Below are 21749 nucleotides of genomic sequence, written 5' to 3'. Positions count from 1 at the left end.
AATGTCAGCTTCTGCAAATGCGCCCCACCACACAAGTGTGGAGCGAAATAACCCTCAATGGTGCTCTGGCCTATTCAAGGCTCAGTCCTTGGGAAAGGGCTAATTGGGATGATCAGAGGGGAAACACCCGAGGTCCCACTGGCCAACCAATTCCAGGACTGCAGTGATCACTGACCACAGCATCAACCCATCGTATAGAGCCCAGGCCCGGAGGAGTATCCGTGACCCTAAATAACAGAAGAGAGGGGGAAAGTAGTGGCGGGTGTTTGGCGTAGCAGCAGGGAAAGGAAGAGAGAGGAGGTGCATGAGGAGGTGGAAATATATGAAGATGGAGGAGGGCAAGTGAGAAGAGAAGGAACATGAGGAGGTGTACAGAGATCTAAAATTGTACGAGGTGAGGAGGGAAGTGAAGGTACGGGAAGTGGTGTGAAGAGAGCAAGCTGCAGAGGGTGGTGGAGGTGCAGGGAAAGCTGAGCGAGCTGGATGAGGTATAGAAGTGGCAAGTGCTGAGGGAACAGTGAAGGCTGAGGCAGCAGAAGGAGAAAGTGAGCACCATTTATAAAGTGGAGGAGATATGGAAAGTGAAGGAAGGAAACATAAAGGACAAGGAGAGAAGTTGGAAGGATGGGAAAGAGTGGAGATTGGAAGGTGGCCAAAGATCTCCTGGAAGTACAGGGTCAGTAAAAGCCAGACAACAAATTGAGACAACATAGGACTACTAGTTGTTCCAGGGGGAGCAGGAGGAGGAATGAGCTTGTGGTTGAATGGAGAGGAGGTTAGACCACAGCCTGCTGGAGGAGCAGTGAGGTAGGTTTGGGGCAACAGATCAGGTCATGGGGACAGGGAAGCATTACAGCGCCCAACCCAGAACCTGGAAAACCCCTTGGCCGATCTCACCTATTGGAGACATTGTGGACCCTCTGGAGACAAAGCTATAAGCTCCAACAAGAATGCAGATTCCACCAACAGAAACAGAAACCCACTGACAGAAGGTTGCTTCAACAACATTCATTCAAAATATACTTTTATTTTTGGTTATAAAAATATACAATTTTCTACTTGCCTCTTTTCTAATACTATGCCTGTACCCATTGTATGCCCTTCTAGAATAGGAATATAAAATGAATCTGCGCCTACGCGTTTAAAAAAATATCTAGACATATCTATAAGTAAGTAGAAATATGTCATTTTGTTTTATTCTCGTTTTGTTTTTGCGATTGCTAGTAAGTCTCATAGTTTTTATTCATTTTACAGAATTGATGCTTCTCTTTTTTCCATTTCCCACTGCTTTCATTTCCAGTGAGCTTAGATGTTATAAAACGCATAACATCTGCGCTCTCTGGAAATGAAAGGAGTGGGAAATGAAAAAAAGAGGAAGATGGACACTGTAAAATTAATAGAAAATATGGATGCATTTACATCTTCTGCAATCACTTCGCCATACATTCACTTTATCAGCTGTGCCTCTTCTTACCTTTACTTCGGTCCTTCAACTCTTCTAATACTCAGTCCATCATTACCAGGGGAGACCCCATGGAGCCCCCCTTCTTCTCTAATCCACTATCTTTCGCCTATTCCACCCTTGACCCTAACCTTACAGCTAACCTTACCCACACCATTGGTAATTTGACAATGCGAAGATGGACATGAATTAAAAGGAAGAAAAAGTAAATGCAAGGAGTACATTTCTGAAGGAGTTAAAGTAGAAGAGGTATAAAAAGTTTTGTGGGTGAAGTAAAGCGAGGTTGGGAAAATATAAATCAATCGCAATTGCCAAATGGAATATTTCTGGTAATTTATCTAATATGGTTACATGTTTTTTCGAAATAAGATTATAGACAGAGGAATCACTGGGTAGTTTCTCCTTAACCAATCATTCAATCATTTATTTTCATACTGATACTTGACAGACACCACAGATCAGTGCGAGAGGACGAGGCAGAGTCCTACAAATAGATTCCTCGTATGTGAGAAAATACCTATACAGGCCACGGGGAACCTCCCTTACCTTGACCCAGACCAAATGCAGCCTCTATCCTTAAAGCATTAAGAGTTGTATCTTGTTATGCTTTCCTACCTGGAGAGACTTACAGGGTTAGATGCAATTCCACTCATCAAAGTCGACGTGGTCAAATGCCTCATCTGCTCCTTATGTCTGAGGAACTGTAATCCACAATGTATCTGCATTTGGCAAACTGATACCTGACAGTCATTGCACTGTCCTGTTTGTAGATAAGGCAGATCCCCAGATCCCGATGTGCTAGTTGAACCACAAAATAATACAATACGGTCAGATTTTGAGGAAATCCACAGTGAGTGTTTATGAGATCATTCTCAAAACCTGACTATGATCTCCTATTTGATTGGTCAATACGCGGAGCCCTACTATGATACGAATATGTTTGTGCCAGACAGGAGCAGCATGTGGAGCCAGCACTTAAGAAGTAGGTAGCTCTTTTCTCACAGTGCATATCAAGAGCGAGTTACTCTTAGTAGAAATTAACAAGGATCACAACCTCTGGACCAACCTTAGGCTTGCCACCTCAAGTACAACTGGCATTCACAGAACCATACAGGTATCACACTCGTCCAACATTCTCTGAGCTGCCATTAACTTCTTTTCACCAACATTCTGCTACAATGCATAGGGCAGCAGAACAAAGGCATATGGCAACTCATCCAGGCAACTCACACAGACACAGTACCCAACATTGATTCAGTTCAGCCCTTTTTAGGTGTGTTTAAGCCTAGAAAAAGTCACAAAAACTCCACAAATAGGATCCAGGAAGCCAAATACTTCTATGCAAAGCAAATTATTCAAAATACTATTTCAGGCAACTCTATTTAAGATGAGTAGCAGCAATATTGCAATTCATAATATTTGCTGTCCTTTCACAATCTCCTAGGTTCCATCCTTAACCCTCCGCCATTCTATGATGTGTCTATGTTGACCAATTCCCATGGGTTTTTGTGGAAATGCCACTGTCTGACTGACAGAAAGAACCTGGTATTTCACCACCACGTGCTGCTCCTGTAATGTGTTTTGCTTGGATATCTTCTTTGCCATTTATTCTCTTCTCCTTCCTGACTGTAATGTGCTGTATGTCCTGAATATGGCTAGGCTGAGCACATTAGGACTCTGGTTGCCATTTCCTGCCTGGTGCTCACTGGGTTTTCTGCCACTTCCTTGCCATGCAGAACCCTGACTCGCAGGAAAAAGCACAGGAACAAGAATAGAGCAAAAACACATAATCTCAATTCAGCTGTAAAGACCAGTTTCCCTCCTAGGCAATACCTTGACACCTCGGCTTCTCGACGAACATGGCGTGGGTAGGATGCATGCGGTCGTTGCAGTAATGGCCAACTATTTCGAGTACCAAAATAACAAGTGTGAAAATGCTGAGTTTTTTTTCTCATCTTTTTTTGCAAATGAATAGGTAAGGAGTGGAGTAAGGGAATAGATTAGGATAGGAGGGATGTTGCAGCGCTGTGGGGGAGTGGTGGGGAGGGGGAGGTCTCCCCTGGATTTAGAAATATAAGAAGTGCAAAAAAGTAAAAATATGAGAATAAAAAAACTCGGCCTTTTCAGCCTCAGTATTTTTTAGTTGAAATGTTCACGTAGATCCGTCATTGCGTCAGGTCAGTCTTGAAAGTGGCGCTTCAGACCCCACTGTCATAGAAAAACCAGGATGATTGGCGAAGTAGGGGCAGGAAGGCAAAAGGTAGAGGGTGGCATAGGGGAAGGGCGACCCTCCTCACTCCCAAGGAGACAGCATTGGTAAAATAAAGTGGGTAGTACAGGAATGGTGGACCCCAGAAGCGAGTGCCATGGGCAGGAGTTGGGGAAAGTGGTGACCAGGTGAGTGCAGGGCCCTTCCCCCTCGGCCACCAGGGTTGGAGACAACAAGAGGAAAACGGCACAGAGAGGGCCGTGCACCATTGAACACAGTCTGCAAAACAAGGCACTGGTGTGGGCCGAGAGCAACGAGGGGAAGGAAACAGATCTGCAAAGCATGACATATGATTAAGAGGCAGAGGAGAGAAACTAGGAAGGTGTAGGAAGCAGGTATGTGAAAAACAAAAGGGACACGATTTTGCCCTGAAAGAAACATACATAGAAATTAGAGGGGTTTGAAAACATAGGATCAGGGATATGCTGAGCCGGACCCCGCACATCAGCAATGTGCTTGTGAGTTAATAGACATTGATCCCTCACCCAGGCAGGGAGCTGGCATGTGTGCCATCTGAGGGGCCCTGGCACTTAAGCTACTCAGAATCATCCAAGACAAAACAAGTTGAGCATACCGTAATCATCACATAATACCCGGGACTTGTCAGCAATGGGGCAAAGATTATGGGGGATGTGGTAGCAGGTGCAGTGATGTTGTAAATGGTGGTGAACGCATTTGGCATAGAGCTGGCTCTGCTGTGAATGTAGCCATATGTACTTGAGAATAGACAAATTCCATCAGCAGTGTGTACAGGTACTTTAGAAACACAATCACTTAATTCCACTTATTTTCAATCTCGGGCGACTCTGTGTAACCGATGGTACTGTGGTTCGAGACACCCATTAGGAACCACGTAACACCACGGGAGGTGGCTTACAATGAGGCACACATGGAAACTAAGGTCTACATTGAACACACATTTGGCCAACTGAATGGAAGTTTTATTTGCCTTCAGCAGACACGGGGTGGCACCCACGTACCTCCCTTAGAAAGTGGTAAAGATAGTGATTATCTTTTTCCCCCCTTGTTTCTTCTTTTCCTTATTGATGTCATATACTCAATCATTATTTAATGTATTATTGAAAATGAAATAAAATATGTTTAAAAAAAAAAAGATAGTGCTTATCTGTGCAGGGCTGCCCAACATGTTACTCTTCCCATGCATTCTAGCAAGGACTTGGCACCCAGGGTCTCCAAGGTCGGTGATGCTGAATCGCGGGATTGCATGCCACCACACAGTGGTCGTGGGGAAGGAAGGGACAGATCACTAAACAGTCACAATCAAATAGAGATTTTTTTCCGAACCAATATATGGACACACTTGACTTTTCTATTACTACTCACCAAAAGCAAATTCCTGACACAGGCAAAGTGACCATTTGGATCCTTTGCCGGGATCCTAAAGGGTCTCTATTAAATGTAACATACACATGCCCGACCACCAACCTCCCGCCCCAACACCCATGCCCTGCCACCACCTTCACACCCGAACACCCATTCCCTCCCACCATCATCACACCCCAACACGCTTGCCCTCCCACCACCCTCCTACACCAATATGCATACCCGCCACTACTCCCATGTCCCAACATACATGCTCTTTTATCACCCTCAAACCCCAACACTCATGCTGTCTGACCAGCCCCATATCCCAATTCAAAGTCAACTAAACGTTAGGCTGTTTCTTGCTGCACTCCCCCTGTCTTTATGGTGACTTTCGAGTATGCATGGCAGTGCGCTGAGACCACCATCAGGAAATACTAGCAAGGGGTGCCTGTGTTGAAGCAGCCAATCTAGAGCTGATGGAATCCGGCCTATGGATATGTCAGTGTCAGTGGAGGCTGCCCTGCATAGGGTTCTGACATGCAGCTGCAGACTCACTTAGCTCTTGCACGTTCTGAACCATCCCACACTTTGAAACTGTTGATTCTGTAAGTTGTCTCCACTGGCGGCCAAGTTCCCTCGCCAGAGAGCGCAATGTCCTTCCACTGCACGTTGGAGTTTTACGGTCTGGTATGTGCTCCATTGTTTCTTAACCCTGTTACACCTGGGTGAGGCTTCCCCAAATGCCTGTCAGGGCGTCGTGTGAATGATCCTCTGATGAGTGGAAAGGAGAAGGTGTGTCACCTAGGAACCTCATCCGTGGGGGTTCCACTGTAGAGCCAGAGTAACAGAGGAAGGGCAAGGAGAGGGTACATGTGGCACATGGCTTGGTGAGGGGGAGGATTCAGGCTGGTTTCTGGTGCAAGCTGGTAGTGGCGGTGGTGGCACTGGCAGGCTCATAGGCAGTTGAGGGTGCAGCCCGACTGATAGTGGTGGTGGCAGGCTCCTCAGAAGGTCAGGGTACAGCCTTACTGGGAATGGTGGTTGGTTCCAGCACACATCTTTGCCAGAGAACGGGTCAGCTACTAGTGTTGGCAGCACTTTTATTGGCCGGTGTATTTAAAAGTGTTCTTGTAACAGTGGCTTGCTGAACAGGGGTGGTTTTCTGATGCTTGTAAGATCTCGCTGCACTGCCTCTGGCAACATCTTCCTGGCTAATGTGGGAGCCGGCTGTGGGAGAAAGGGCTTGTACTCAGTTGTCATGTAAACGTGTATGCGCATTACAATCATGCAATCTGGAGGTCGCTTGGTATGCTTCTGCTTGTATGGGCTGGGCATGGGTCACATATCGGGGACGGATTTGACATATTGGCTTCTATGTGCATTGTGGCAACCACATGTCTTTGTAGGGGTTACAAGGATTTTTGTTGGCAGTGTGTGCTGTCATTGACATTGCTGGAAGACTGCGCTCACTGGATTCAGGATGCACATGCTACCCATCAATGCCTAGGTGGTACAGGGTTAAGCAACAGGAACAATGAGCCCAGCTACAGGAACAATGAGCGCTGGCATGTCAATTAAGTATCACTGACTGACTGCCCAGGATGAACAAAGTCATCATAGATGATGATAGTCGTATCGCCATTTGGACACTGTTACTACAGCGGTCATTAAGTGCCCATGACATTTGCATGGTGTCAGTGTTGGTACATGCTTTTGGGTCATATGCCATGCCTGGGGCTTATTACATGACACTTAGGCAGGAAGGGCATGGCTAAGAGGCGCGCCGGCTTTTGAGTTTGCATTGTGTCACATGTACCTTGTGGTATTGAGACATTGAATTCATTCTCATACCCTGGGAGGAATAAGTCACCAGCATACTATGGGAGCCAACAGCTAAGCTGACCATGGTGAGAACAAATAAGAAGCATGAGTGTTAGGAGTGCCATGCCTTCAGCTGCTGGTCACACAGCAAACAATGTTGGTGGTGGGGTTCATGTGAGTGAAAAACACCATGGGAACAGTACTCAGTGCAGATGGCAAACGTGCCACATCAAGGTGAGCTTGATACATGCATGCATCAAGGTCATCTTGATGTGGCACGTTTGCCATCTGTCCTGAGTATTGTTCCCATGGTACCTTTTGAAAATGTATACTACTCCAAAAGAGACTACAGGAATTTTAACGACCAGAAGGAATAATCCCCCTTGAGAAATGCTCAAACAACTATACAATGTTCCAATGGTCCTGTGTCACTTCTACATGGGTACACCTAACAGCACTCTAATTAGAATACAACAACCCACCCACTAATAGAGACTCGAAGGAATGCCTTTCAAACCAGTGTCATATAATTCACAAAAGTAAGGTAGCTTAACAATTGGAATGCTGCTGTGATTCATATGATACTCAATGAATTGTATAAATAACATATTTTGTGCATTATGACAGACTGGTTTGAAGAGAATTTCTTCGAGCCTCTATTATAGTGTCGGTTGTTGTATTCTAATTAGAATACTGTTGGGTGTATCCACTGTAAAGACTGGAGGTGGGGTCTGTACTTCTGCTCTCTATGTGGTAGAGGAGAGGCACAGCGGACCCCAGCCAAGATTCTCTATTGTTGGTAGCAATTGACGAGCAATCAGGGCCTAGCTTCTCAGGAGGTAATGCAGGCTGGTTCTTAAGTACAGTGTAGTCCCCAAGCCCCCACGAAAAAATGTCCACACACTGTATTAGTTAAAACACAGTCTTTATATAATTAAGTTCAAGGTAATGTACACAATCACAATAACTCACTTTGTGCTCAGTAAATCTACAATGGCAAATATATACAGTTCTAAGTGGTACCACAATTATTATTATATTCCGTTAAGGTGCATCAACTATACTCTGGTTAAATGTCACATGAATCGATTAATAATTGTAACCAGCAGTAGACATAGGAGGAAAACAGTTGGTTAGAACAATTGGCAGAATACTGGAAACGTTACCTGGACACAGTTCTGTGTGGAGATCCCCCCGCCTGGGCAACCTGTAAAGTAAAGTTATATCTCAAGCCCAGTCCATATATTGTTCTAGAAGTCTTATTTCCTTCTAAAATAGTTCTGCAACCCCAATGTACCTGGAATAGGAGAATTCATCGTCGGGTCATCGACGGATCCTTCTTGAGCGGCTCCCTTTAAAGCAGGAGCCATGCATCGTCGAGATCCCACAAGGAAAAGGGTTGAACGACGACGGTGAGGTGGCAGCTTCGTTCCTAGCGGTGCTCGTCGATGACAGAGCGTTGGCGTCCTGCAAGGAAGAGGCGTGTGGGGCACCTCGCTGATGATAGTTCAGGACCGCAAAGAGTTTGAACAACATTGACCCAGCAAGGGCGTCGGGTCGACGGCGACTCTGCGGTCTTCCGGTGGCGGGAAACCCACCGGCGGAAGCTCCTCGGCACGTTGGCATCCTCGACTTTCTCCGGCGGGACAAAGCAGTCGACGGTGCAGGCGAGAGCGTCCTTGGATAAATTGTTACTTAGGCAAAGGGAGCCCGGCGGCTCCGGTCTGCGACAGCGGTCGTCGACAGTGATGGACAACAGTGTCCGGGCGCTTCTCCTTGTGATTCCGCGGCGGTCCCCGTCTCTGGTTGGCAGCCTTTCGTAGGTCTGTCCACCAGGAAGCTCTGGCAAAGATTAGCAGTGCACAATGGTCCCTCGTAGTTGGGAAGAGGGCACCTAACCAGGTGCTCTCTGGGTCAGTCCTTGGAGACACAGCAGCTTGCAGATCTTCCAGCAGGGCTTCAAGGTTAAGCTTCAGTTTCAACTCCAGTTGCTCTTCAGCTTCTGAACATGAATTCTAGCAGTGGGAGGCCCCCAGATATTCTAGTTGATCTCCCATTCATTCTGCTGGGTCACACTCAGGCAACCAATCGGTCAGAAGGGCATTCATGCAGGCAGGTAGCCAATCAGGTGCATAGTGCATTCAAGCCATTCACTTCTCTCCAGACACTCACAACAAGTTATGTGTATTGGGACAAGTACCCAGCCATTCAACACTCCACACTGCATTCATAGCAGTTTCGAGCATGTCACTTATCTCATAACAGGTAACCCTGGCAGCCAGGAAGAACAAGAAGACACCAGCGAATCATGCACCTCTGGGACCACAACAGCAAACCCAAGAGACAACCTTCCGCCACACCTCCAGGAATGCAGTGCAGCGGGAAAAAAAGCAAACATAAGTCTGTATCAGTGGTCAAAGTGAGCGGGCGCAGTTGGGAGCGGTGCTCCTCTACTTTTTTAATTAAGTTTTACTGTTCCTGTACATTTTTTTTTAAAAAAACTTTCCGGAATGGTTTCGTTTTAAAAGTAAAGTGTAGGAAGAAGTTGAAACTTGCACTTTCAGGGCACTACAATGAACGTTCCCAACAGTAGGTGCATATGTTTGGGGGTTTGTATTGTGTGTGGGAGGCGGCGTGGTGGTGGTGGTGGGGTTTGTGGTGAGCGGGTGCAGGCCAACAGGGAACATAGTTCCACTACTTCTTTTTGTACACTTCGACCACTGGTCCATCACGTCATCACCCTTATCCACTGGCCAGGTTCTGCAGTGGCATCATGATCAGGATAGTGATTCCACTCCTGTTGATAACACTGCAGATGGCGGGCCTTGTAAATCTGGGGTGGGGGGAATGCCCCATGACCCACCATCACCAGTTCCCCAAAACACAACTACGTGATCTGGCAGAGTGGATGGAGGCCATGGCACCGGAGCCACTGGCACTCTCATGCCACACTTGATATCATTCGGAGGCATCGAGGAGGATGGCATCTGATGTGGAGAGGCACATTGGGAGAGTAGCACAAGTCACTGTGGCTGCAATAGTAGTGGCCCAAAGGGTGCAGGAGTTGGCAGAGCTAATATCCTCCACAACAAGTCTGTCCTAAGGTCCATCATTCTCACTCTGCAGCATATCTGGGGGGAGCTCAATCTCAGTCACGCCCACACAGCCTCCACCCAGCACCCCATTGAGGTGCTCTTGGCGGAGAGAGTGCGCCCTCACTACCTGCTATGCATGGGCAAGGCAAGACCCAACGGAAGTAAAGACACCATACCACAGACTCTGTTTAGGGGATGTGTGAGGTGGGTAGACATGATTGTTGTGGATGTGGGAGGTGAGTGGGCATGGGTGTGTTTTCTGTTCAACAACTTTTAGTGAAATGATGTTACACTGAAATGTGCATTCATATGTATTAAAAAAAGTTCTGAATTAGCTCATGATGTTTTATGCGTCCTTCCCTTGCATCCTCATATCTGCCTCAAGGTGCCCTCTGATTGTCTACATCACTTGAGTCTGAGTGCCTACTCAGGGTGACCATTGTCATCCTCTGGAGGCATAGGGGTATTCCTCCTAATGCACATGTTCTGCACCATTGCACAGACTATGACCATCTTCCACTCCTTCTCAGGGCCGTACATGAGTGCCCCACCATTGCAGTGGAGGCACCAGAATCTTCCCTTTAGCAGTCCAAATGTGCGTTGTCTGCACACAATGGTTCATGCGTGCACCTCATTGTATGCCATCTCCTGTGGTTTTGCAGGGTTTCTGATGGGTGATGATGGAGTACTGTTAATCCAGCTGCACAGTGAATGCCTTTGCCACTTTCTCATCACCTTATCACACCTTCAAAATCACCCTTACCCAATTCAATATTCCCGGCCTGCTGCTACTTTTGAATGGTACTTCTGCTGGGTATTGTTGGGCGGTCTTGTCATTGCTGTTTCTTAGTGTGACTTAGTTATCATCAGGTTTTGTTTGTTTATTTATTTATTGTGCGCGCTGGACCCTGGGGTAGCAGGGCACATGAGACAAGGAGGTTTACAGCTTAGATACAGAAAGGTTACAGGTTACAGCACATGAAAGAAAACAGGAAATTTGTGGCTCAACAGGGTGAGACATGTGCAAATACAGATGATACGCAGCCAAAGCATTCAATTTATAGCTAGCGTTTACATAGCAGCAGGTCAGTCTATAACAGGTGCAATACATGTAAGTGGGAGAGTGCCAGTTATATAGCATTTTCGGTGAGCCATTTTATAGTGTTTGTTCTGAATTTGTTGAACGTTAGGTCAGATCTAAGTGCCTGAGGTAGGGAGTTCCATAATAGAGCTGCCTTGACAGGGAAGCTGGATCCACCGATTGTGGTTAGTTTAAATCTGGGCACTAAAAGGGAGTTAGGGCTGACTGTTCTTGTGAGTCTAGTAGGGTTTTTTCTAGTAAAACGTTCTATGAGGTAGTGGGGGGCTTTGTTGTTTAAACATTTATGGATGAGGGATGCAGTTTTAAGGTTGATTTATTCTTGGGTGGAGAGCCATTTGTGTTTGCGTCTTGTTTCAGAAATATGTGCTCTTCTAGGGATGCTTAGGGCTGCTCTGAGTGCATTATTTTGGAGCACTTGTATTCTGTTGATTATCTGTTTGGATGTCCCTATAAAGAGGGAGTTGCAATAGTGTCATTTTGATAAGATGAGGGCTCTAACTAGGATAAGACAGCTGTCTTCTGATAAGAATTGTTTCCCGGCTCGTATTGATTTGCATGTATAGGCCGTGGATGAGGCCAGTGAACTCACCTGTTTGGTAAAGGAGAGAGTCGAGTGAAGGTGAAAACCTAGAGTTTTTACTTCTTTAGCGACCTTAATAGTGTTCCCATCGATGATAAATGCAGAATAGTTTTGGTTGAGTTTAGAGATGCGGGCTGCAGTGCCCAGGATGATAAGCTCTGTTTTGTCATCGTTCAAGCAGAGGCCGTGGTTGGCCATCCATGCTTGAACGATGCTGTAGACTCTGTTCACCAAAGCCAGATCTTCACCATAATCCCCAGTAAGTGGTAGAAGAATCTGGGTATCATCCGCATAGTTAGTGTAGGTGATACCCAGATTGTCTAGTTCGTCAAAGAGTGGCTTAGTGAAGATGTTGTAATGTGTTGGCGAGACGCAGGATCCCTGGGGCACGCCGCAGGTGATGGGTATCGGGTCTGCTGCCGCTGAAGGGGAGAACATCCTCATGGTCCTGTCACTGAGGAATGATTGTATCCAGACTATGGCTTCCCCTGAGAAGTGGGCTGCCGAGTCCAGATGATTACATAGGACTGTATGGTCCATCAGGTCGAAGGCGGCTGAGAGGTCTAGTAGGAGGAGGAGAGCTACTTTACCCTCGTCTCTGAGTGAGTCTATTTGGGCCTTCAAATCAATAAGGGCAGTCTCAGTGCCATGTAAGGGTCGGAAGCCGGATTGGCGGACGCCAGGGAGCTGGTTCACCTCAAGGAAATTCTGGATTTGGGTGTAAGCTACCTTGTCTAGTATTTTTAGTAAGAAGGGCACCGTGGTGATGGGCCTGTAGTTTGTGGGAATGTTAGGGTCCAGTGTTTGTTTTTTCAATAGGGGGAGTACGCAGGATTCCTTTAGGTTGCGTGGAATGGTGCCTGTGGTAAAGGAGGCATTGATGAGTTTTGTGATAAAGGGAGCTAGATCTCTAGCAGCGTCCTTAATCAATAGTGGTGGGCATTGGTCACCTTTGCAATTAGATGGTTTAAGAACCAGAATGGTTTTCTCTACTTCAGTTACTGAGACCTTAGAGAAGCTGAATTTGGTGCATTCATTAGGTTTGGGTATAATGATTTTGTCCACAGGAGTTTGGGTTTGGGCTGGTAATGAGGCTTTCTTTAGGGAAATTTTAGTTTGGAGGTTGGACACTTTATTGGTGAGAGCCAGCTGTATGTCTGTGAACCAGGTTTTATCTTTGATAGAGTCATCCTGTACAATGATAGGCGTTTCCAGTTCTTTTAGGATAGAGAAGAGCTCCTTCATACTGGAATTGGCTTGGGTAATCCAGTTGTTATATGTTTCTTGTTTGGCCAAGATGATGTCCTTTTTATATTGCTTTGAGATGTTTATTAGATTGGATTTGTTTTCAGCAGTAGGATGTAAGTTCTATATTGTTTGGCATTTTCTTTTCTGTAGTCTTAGGTTTTTTAGGTGGGGTGTAAACCAAACGTTTAGGTGCTTTTTTGGTTTACTATTCCTGAGTTTAAGCGGAGCAACGCTGTCAAGAGCGATGGTCATGGCATTATTGAATTCCTCCACTAGAAGGTCTGGATCAGTGTATTCTGGTAGAGAGTTAAGTTTAGGTAGGATATGGGGCAAGATATTATCTGCTGTGATATTTTTCTTGTTTCTAGTAAAAGTGGGTACGGCTGGGGGGGTGTTAGAGCTATGGGTCTTTTAGTATTGATAGTGAATGAGATTAGATGATGGTCCGTCCATATTTGGGGGGCAACGGCTATTATGGAGGGGTTACAATTGTGGCTAGCAATCCAGTCGAGAGTTCTCCCTTTGGTATGGGTGGGAGTATTCACCTTCTGCGTGAAACCTAGTTCTGCTAAGGTATTGGCTACGGCAGTGGCCTGGAGATCCTTGATATCATTGTAACCTAGGTTAAAGTCTCCTAGCACTAAAGTTTGTGAGGAGTTTTTTAGCTTCTCAGAGATAGCAGTTGTGATATCTTCGTTGAAGGAGCTAATAGGTCCTGGGGGTCTGTAGAGGAGATGTTTGAGAGTTTGCGGTGGGTAGTTTGATGGAAAGAATCTCACAGGATTTAAGGTTGGGTGTGGAGGTGATTCTCATGGATAGATTAGTTTTGGCGATAATCGCTATTCCTCCACCACGTGCATCTGGTCTGTCAGCTCTGAGGATTGTATAGTTGTCTGGGACTGCTAGTGTAAGGGCAGGACCTGCTGCATCGTGGAGCCACGATTCCGTAATGGCGATGAAGTCAAGGTCATTTTCCCGGATAACGTCTGCTATGTCTGTCGCATGAGCGACTAATGATCTAGCATTAATTAAAGCAGCTTTTAGTTCAGGTTCTGGTGGTACTATAGGAGGCAGGTTGGCAGTAGGCTTATTTCTTTTCGGAAGGGGTTTACGGCTGGGAGGGCCGTAGTTTCTAGAGGTGGAGGTAGTTTCGGACGAAGGTGGTCCAGGTTAATGTTGTATTTATTGATAGGTTTGAATATTTTAGGAAGCCGAGCCCGGAGTCTATGGTTTCTCTGTACTGAATTGCAAGGGGTTGTGGGTATTAATTGTGTGGGGGCTCCTGGGTCCTCGAGAGGCTGGAGGGTTAGCATGGTGATGTAGGCAGTAGTAATGAGTATAACTATCAGATTAGAGAATGATACTCGGCTCGCTAGGTTTGGCATGTAAGAGTACATAGTGTTACTCCTAGTTAAGCTAGGGCCTGTTATTCCCTGCATTGATCGAATATTAGCATAGGAAGGGTAGGCTATGTGTAGGGAAAATGGACAAGATGCAGCAATTAGATACTAGGCAGAGTAGGCTAAGAGCAGCCATCAAATAGTAAGCTCAGATATTAGGCTAAATGCAGCAATCAAATACTGGGCTAATGCAGCAACAGATACTGGGCTAAATGCAGCAGTCAAATACTGGGATAAATGCAGCAACAAATATTAGGCTAAATGCAGCAATCGAATACTGGGCTAATGCAGCGACAAATACTGGGTTAAATGCAGCAATCAAATACTGGGCTAAATGCAGCAATCAAATACTGGGCTAAATGCAGCAACAAATATTAGGCTAAATGCAGCAATCAAATATTGGGCTAATGCAGCGACAAATACTGGGCTAAATGCAGCAATCAAATACTGGGCTAAATGCAGCAACAAATATTAGGCTAAATGCAGCAATCAAATACTGGGCTAATGCAGCGACAAATACTGGGCTAAATGCAGCAATCAAATACTGGGCTAAATGCAGCAATCAAATACTGGGCTAAATGCAGCAATCAAATACTGGGCTAAATGCAGCAACAAATATCAGGCTAAATGCAGCAATCAAATACTGGGCTAAATGCAGCAATCAAATACTGGGCTGAGTGCAGTGATCGGGAATATGGCTGTGTTAGTAGAGTACTACTGGAAAGTGACTAGGCCCCTTCAGTGGGAGAGGAGTATCAGTGTGGGAAGTTGGTAGAAGGTTGTCAGATATACTGGGCTAGCATCCAGTGTAGACTGGGCACATAGGGAGTGGGCGTCCTGAGTAAGGCACAGTACAGAACGTTGGAAGCCACAGGATGCATGTTACATAGCGCGTATGGTCATGCAATTGCTGAGTGACATGCAAACATTAAGCACAATTGTGCATTTAAGGTCAGGCTGTGGTGACGGCAAGGCCGAGAACAAGAACAGGAAGAGGTCAGGCAGAAACTGGACACAGTTGGGGATAAGTTGCAGTGCAGGAGTATCAGGCGCATTAAAATAAATCGAGACAAGGAGAGGCCGTGCAAGGCCAGATTAATACATTTAGTGCAGATGATACAAGTCTGCTTGCGACACGGCATCAGTAGTTAGTGGTATCATGGGCCCTACGTTGCCAATGCAGCGGTAGGGTAATACTTAATTGTTCAATCTAAGTTGCAGAGACTAAGGGGATATCCGAAGCAGTGCTTCCTTATCCAGGAGTGCCTCAAGCCTGTTTGAAAGGCATCGCGTGAGGCGCTCAGTTACCCTAGAGTGGGGAGAGTCGTGGGCAACTATAGTGAGATCGTAAAGGTACGGAATGCTGGCGAGTTACCTTGGTGATGAGACTGTGCTGGGCCAGGGGGACTGGAAGACGGCAGCCTTGGCAGAAACAGGCTGCAAACAGGCGTTGGCCTTATTTAGGCAGGCCTTGATGAGGGCGCGCCGGCTCTCGCCATCCGGCGAAGACAGGTTACGGAAGTAGGCAAGCAGGCCAATCACGGGCCGTACTGGTAGAGGGAAGTTGCTAGGCAACGAAAGCAACAATGCGGGCGGCCATTTCAAATCAGCTGTGGCTGGCTGAGACTTGTGCGTCGTGATGGCGAACATTCACCATCGATGTCAGGGCCTCAGAGAGGATTATGCTTTCTTGTTACAGACGTCTCATTGCTGGGTTGTGGTGCTGCTGGCATCGGTGTGGCAGCAGTGCAAGTGGGATCACACGGCAGATCCGATGTGGGCAGCGGTCGGAGCTATTGGATGGTGGGGGCTCCTGCCCTCCACGCGCAGCGTCGCGAAGAAAAGATTTGTGATACCTCAGTGCATCCTGTGTATGGTACTGCCATGCCATGGCCACTCATGTCACACAGTCCCGGGGGCATGGGGTGATGTTGGTACTGGGCTATTCACTCTGGAGCTAAGAGCGTTGTGGCCCATGTAGGCTTGCATTCTTTCACTCACATGCATCATGTACTGAAAAGTGGTTGGTCATGCATTACATGTGTACGGCAGTGCTTCTGTGGCCCCACCCCCGGATTAACCCCTTCTCATTCTTCGGTCCCCATTTGCATTGCATTCTCAATGTTGCTACTTACCCAATATCCATGTATGATGGTCACTGTGGAAGACCATGTATGCGGGCAGGCTGCTTTTCCTCAGGACCATTGCATCATGGGTGGAGCCCGGGAAACGGGCACAGCAGTGGCTCACTGTCAGATCAGAATTGCATATCATTTGGATATTCATAGAATCGTGCTACTTCCTGTTACCGTAGATTTGCTCCTGTGACTGGGGTGAGACTGAAGCCAAATGCGTACAGTCCAGTGTACATTTAACACTAGGGACGTGGGCTGTTGCATAGAAACGTGCCTGGGTCACATGTACCTGGTTTGGGGTGGTGGGCATTGTGATGTGATTAGGTGCATGTTGCATTAGTGTGTCAAGCACCCGTACCAGCAGTTTCAAAAATGTAGTTTGCGACATGCCATGGAGCATTCCAATGTTGTGCTGAAATGTGCCCTTTGCTAGGAAGTTCAGGACACCCACCAGATTCAGCAGGTTTGGGTTGGCAGTCCTGATGCTGATTCCACTTTGGAGATTTACCCACATGAGGGTGAGCAGCTCGGTTATGGTGTCCCTGTTCCGCCAGTAGAGTGTGGTTATCTGCTCATCTGTCATTGCCCGGGCTGAGGGTTTGATCCAAGGTATGGGTGACCCCCTCTTTGCACGTCTCCTCTGCCTTTGCAGAGCCAGTCTCCTTGGCAGTTGCTGCACTGCAAGTCTCTGCAGCTCAATGTACAATAACAAATTGTGGACCCTATGATGAATGTCCGCAAGGGCTGGATGTTGCTTCAAAGTGGGTTTGGTGAAAGGTGCTGGCCTTAAATACTATGGTGGATGCATCTGTGGCTTATTTTCATCACAAGCGTGCATTTACTGCCACCTCTGAGGTGGAGGTAACTGCACTGCTATTTTGGAGGAATTACCACCTGGTTTTGGTGTTATTTTGGAAGTATTTGACAGTCTTTAACCTTTTAATATGGTGGAATTACCATTACCTTGTTTGAGGGTAATTTCCCCAGTGGAATTAACATGGGTGGAATTACCACTGATTTTGTGGCTCTAATTCCACCAGTGTAATTAGCCCCAGCAGAACTACCTCTGATTTGGTGATCTTGTAATTTCGTGGTGTGGTAAAAGTGGCGGTAACAGAACTACTGCCACTTTTTTACCACACCACCAAACTCAGAATGAGCCCCAACGGCAGTAACAGTAATTCTGTCTCTTTGAAATCCCACCATTTATATCGCCTTACTCGAGGTCTACAAAATGCTCTCCGACTGAGGAGTTAGAAAGAACTTGTAAGTAAGCATGTTTTACTTGATGGGCCTCATTACAAATGTGGCGGTCCGGAAATAAGGGTACCGGTTGCACCGTACAGGCACCCTTTCTGGGTTGCCAGAATACAAGTCTGCCTTCTTGGGCATTGCGCCCGGTAGGCCTGACTTGCCAGGCGCAACGGCCCCGGTAGGCAGAGTTGTGACAGAAGCAATGGCACCGTTTGCAACAGTGCCAGTACTTCTGTGTCCCCATTCCCATGGAGTTTAACTCCATGGGAATGGGGACTTACACTTTCGCCGCCTGATATCCCGGGCCGCCAGGACTTGTAATGCCCCGCTTCCACCGGGATCTCAGGCGGTAGAAACGGTGTTATGAGTCTGGCGGCAACCTGCTGCTAGCACTGGCGGTTTACCGCTGGACTCATAATGAGTCCCATTATCTTAAAAGTGTTTTTTGATGGAGGTGACGATTAGGCAAGTGATTGGGAGCTTTATTGGAATAGTCTGCTACTTGTCTTCCCCAAAAGAATCGTAAGAAGGGTTTCATAAAAACGCACAGAAAACAGGAGAGGCCAACATTTGGTTTTTAAAAATATGGGAGATTAATTTAATTGTATTTTTTAGACAAACATAAATTGCGCGTGTATTTCTCAAGCTACATTTCAAATAAGCATAGGAATCGGTTACTAGTATAGTTCAAATGTGATATATGAAGTTATTTTAATTAGATTGTAATTTTTTTTCTTCCATTTCCTTTCTTTCTATTTTTTCGTGTAGCAACTGCGCTTCTTTGTTCTTGCAATACTGAATTTGCGGAAATTAATTTGATCTTTTGACTTAACTAATGTGCATGATGATACTCCTATGTATTGCAAGCAAGCCCTAGAAGAAGCTCACTAGATTGCACTGAATATCAAGTGTAATCTAAGCGAAAAACGTGTTGGACACAGTGTAAAGCTTGGAATATGTTACATGTGTAAGGAATAGTCTTATATGTGGAAACACTTGGCAGGCATATACATGCCAATGCAATGGTGAAACTCATTGATATTAAGTCTGTAAGGACATAATAAAAAGCTTAGAATGTGTTACATGTGGAAGGCATATTGAGAAGTTTGAACTGTGTTATGTGTGGAAAAATGTGACAGACATATAAAGTAAATAATGATATGTGAATCAGGATGGTCGAAACACACAGGTTATAATAAATGACGTATCTATTCACATTCTGACAGAATTAAATACAATTAACGTAGAAAGTCGTTTTTTGATATGTGACCCACATAACAAAATATTTTAATTTTGACAATATTGTAGAAGGTGAAAAGAAAAGGAACTATATATACTAACATTTATTACACCAAGCATACGATAATAGGCGTTTATGGTTGATGGTGAACTGGTAATTTGTGTTACACATGTGTTTGTTAATGGCACAATGTCCAGAAATACTCGTTTAACAAAGAACCCAGAGTAATCAAATTCATATAATTCTGTTACCCATCGCCGATTTGAAAAGATCAACATTTTCTTCCATAACTAATGTTCCCACTGGCAATAAATATAGTGTTTTTTCCTCTATGGTCCTCAATTTAGGCACCACATTAGAAGAGGTTATTACCAAGCAATTACTCTGGTGCTGTATCCAGTGAATCAGGAAGGCATGCTAAGTGCCTATTTGCTGGACTTCGTTCATTAATATACACCCCACCAGATTTTCTTCCTGATCGCTGCCTCAATGAAAGTTCAGGGGGCTAGAACTGAATTATCTGCTGCAATGGAAGGTATGGATACTCTACTCCTAGCTTCCAGTATTATAGCCTCGAGGGAATATCAGGAAATGTGTGGAATTCTCAAGGGAAAGATGGAGCGGAATAATGCACATATATTGATACACTCAGTTAAGTACCCCAATACTTGCATGCTCAGGTGACCTAGCAATGCTAAATAAACACAACTGCATTGTTTTCTTAATTTGAATACATTGCTTTAGGAGATGGATTCACTTTAAGGTCATACCCATTGTTTTGTGAATCTTCGTAGCAATGCTGAAAAGACTCTGGCAGGTGGTTTAATATTTAATCTTTAATCCAACGAATGAGTAGCCCTCTTCTTGTCCAGTACACGTCTTACCTTGGAAAATATCTTTGTGCCCATCTCCGGACTGACATGGTCTCTTCCTTTCACCAAAACCACCTTGTTGTCTTTCTGCGGATGAGGCAGAGAAGGGCAAGGGATTGCAGGAACAGGTACCGGACTTGAGGACATGCTGAGATTCACCGGCACCTGTAACACAGATTAAAATGTAGAAGAGGTAGTCGCAATTGTGAAGGAGAGATGATATTTTATTAAGGACACAGTGATGCAGTATGATCCTCACTCTATTGTATTGCCACTCACAGCAGCAAAATAACTTCTTGTTGTGTTATGAAACTTTGAGAGAAACAACAAACACCACCAGAACAACCTTTCCCAATACACCCTATCTACCTGTCTATAGTGAATGCATCAATCTATAATCCTTGGCCAATTTGGGTCTTTCTTTTTTCTTTGGTGAACTACAACAGTGAAATCAAAAGAGAGAGCAAAGAGTATCAGGGAATGTCACCACAACCTTAGTCCCAACTCCTCTTTGAAAGACACTAATGAGGGGTTTTAAGACTCTCTCGCATCCCATTTTTGAACTATAGACTCTTCTAACAGAAATTGAAAACACTACATTTTTCGACTTTAACCAAACATTTGTTCCCAATATGAACTGAACTATTATTTCCTTCTATGAACTTTGGCACTTGGAATGAACATTACCGTTCCTGAGGTCTGAAGACCTAGATTTGAGGTTGTTAACGCACCATGTCCGGCTTTGTGACCACTGTTATTATTGTTATTAGTTCATTGGTTTATCTCCAACTCACTGTGATTGCTACTTTCAAAACCACCTACCACGAACAAGATTGTCCCTCAGATCACCTTTGGGTTCACAGTGAGAACACTTATCTACTACTTGCTTGGCAGTTCGCCTGTATTTTTAATGTGTCTGATTGTTGGGTGTGTGTAAATCTCCCACACGATTTGTCTTCAAGTTTCCCCATAGCACCCATTCCATTCAATTGCGGTGATGTCTGCTTGGATCACAAGTAGGTTACACGATCCCAAAGTCCCAGACCCTGCGGTGGTTTTCATTCCGAGTTGGGGTTTATTGGTCCTCCAAAGTTTCCCAACCCAGACCATGTGTCAAGAAAATCATCAGCGACTCACCTTTCCTCTCAGGCTACGGGCCTTATATGCTACACCAATCAGGCAGTACTATTCATGGGAAACAGTAAATGTTGATAGCACCTTCCGACCAATTCCAGTGTAGTCATCAACAATGTCTCCCCAGGTTTCTCTTTCACCCAATCCGAGAATCCCACATATCACAGGATCTATTTCATCCATGGAGACAAGCATATCCTTTTCTATCCATTAACTGGGGAGGAAGTTGTTACATGGGTTATGTTCTGCCTGCTATTTGGCACACCAGCACATTCCCGCCCTACACATGACAAAGGATAAGCTTGGGGTGGGAAGGCTTTGAAACAGAAATGGGTTATCTCATTCGTGTCCTTGTGGTTAAATTGAACCAAGATCGATTGTTCCAATTGTCACGACTAATTGAAGTTATTGTAAATGCCATTGCCACATCCCTGACCCTCCTATCCCGTGAACATGTAGCCACTGCCAGGATCTGAACATTTTCAGGCCTGCAGAAGCTGATTCTGGCCCTGGCCCTTCATAGCCACCAGATTGACCGGAAAGCAGCTATTTGAATTTACAGCTAAGCTGTCTCTTGACACATTGAAGGGAAAGGATATTGGGACAAAATAACAAACTTCATGCACTCTGCTCTCTTGATGGGATCTGCAGAAAATACAGAAGCAGAAGAACAAAGATTCATCCATCTTCCACTTAATGTCACCAGACTATACTCTACTTTTGTTCTTTCGCTTTAATTTCTCACAATACCTGAATTACCGCCACTAAGTGCCTTGAGGCATTTGGAGCCTTTTAATACCACTGTGTAGTT

The 21749-nt window shown here is 45.5% G+C and overlaps 1 protein-coding gene across 1 annotated transcript in view; it reads right to left on the bottom strand.

Moving 5' to 3' along the window:
• The window catches only part of STPG3 (sperm-tail PG-rich repeat containing 3), a 494984-nt gene that overhangs the window by 279189 nt on the left and 194046 nt on the right, over positions 1-21749 (bottom strand). Inside the window, exon 5 of the mRNA XM_069612157.1 lies at positions 19817-19969. Coding sequence (XP_069468258.1) covers positions 19817-19969 — 153 coding nt within the window. The remainder of the gene's footprint in view (positions 1-19816; positions 19970-21749) is intronic.

The sequence above is a fragment of the Ambystoma mexicanum genome, chromosome 8 (genome assembly GCF_040938575.1).
Source record: "Ambystoma mexicanum isolate Mex_15411 chromosome 8, UKY_AmexF1_1, whole genome shotgun sequence".
Classification (NCBI taxonomy): domain Eukaryota; kingdom Metazoa; phylum Chordata; class Amphibia; order Caudata; family Ambystomatidae; genus Ambystoma; species Ambystoma mexicanum.
Note: the sequence above shows the minus strand (reverse complement) of the source record. Positions and strands in the feature narration are given on the sequence as shown.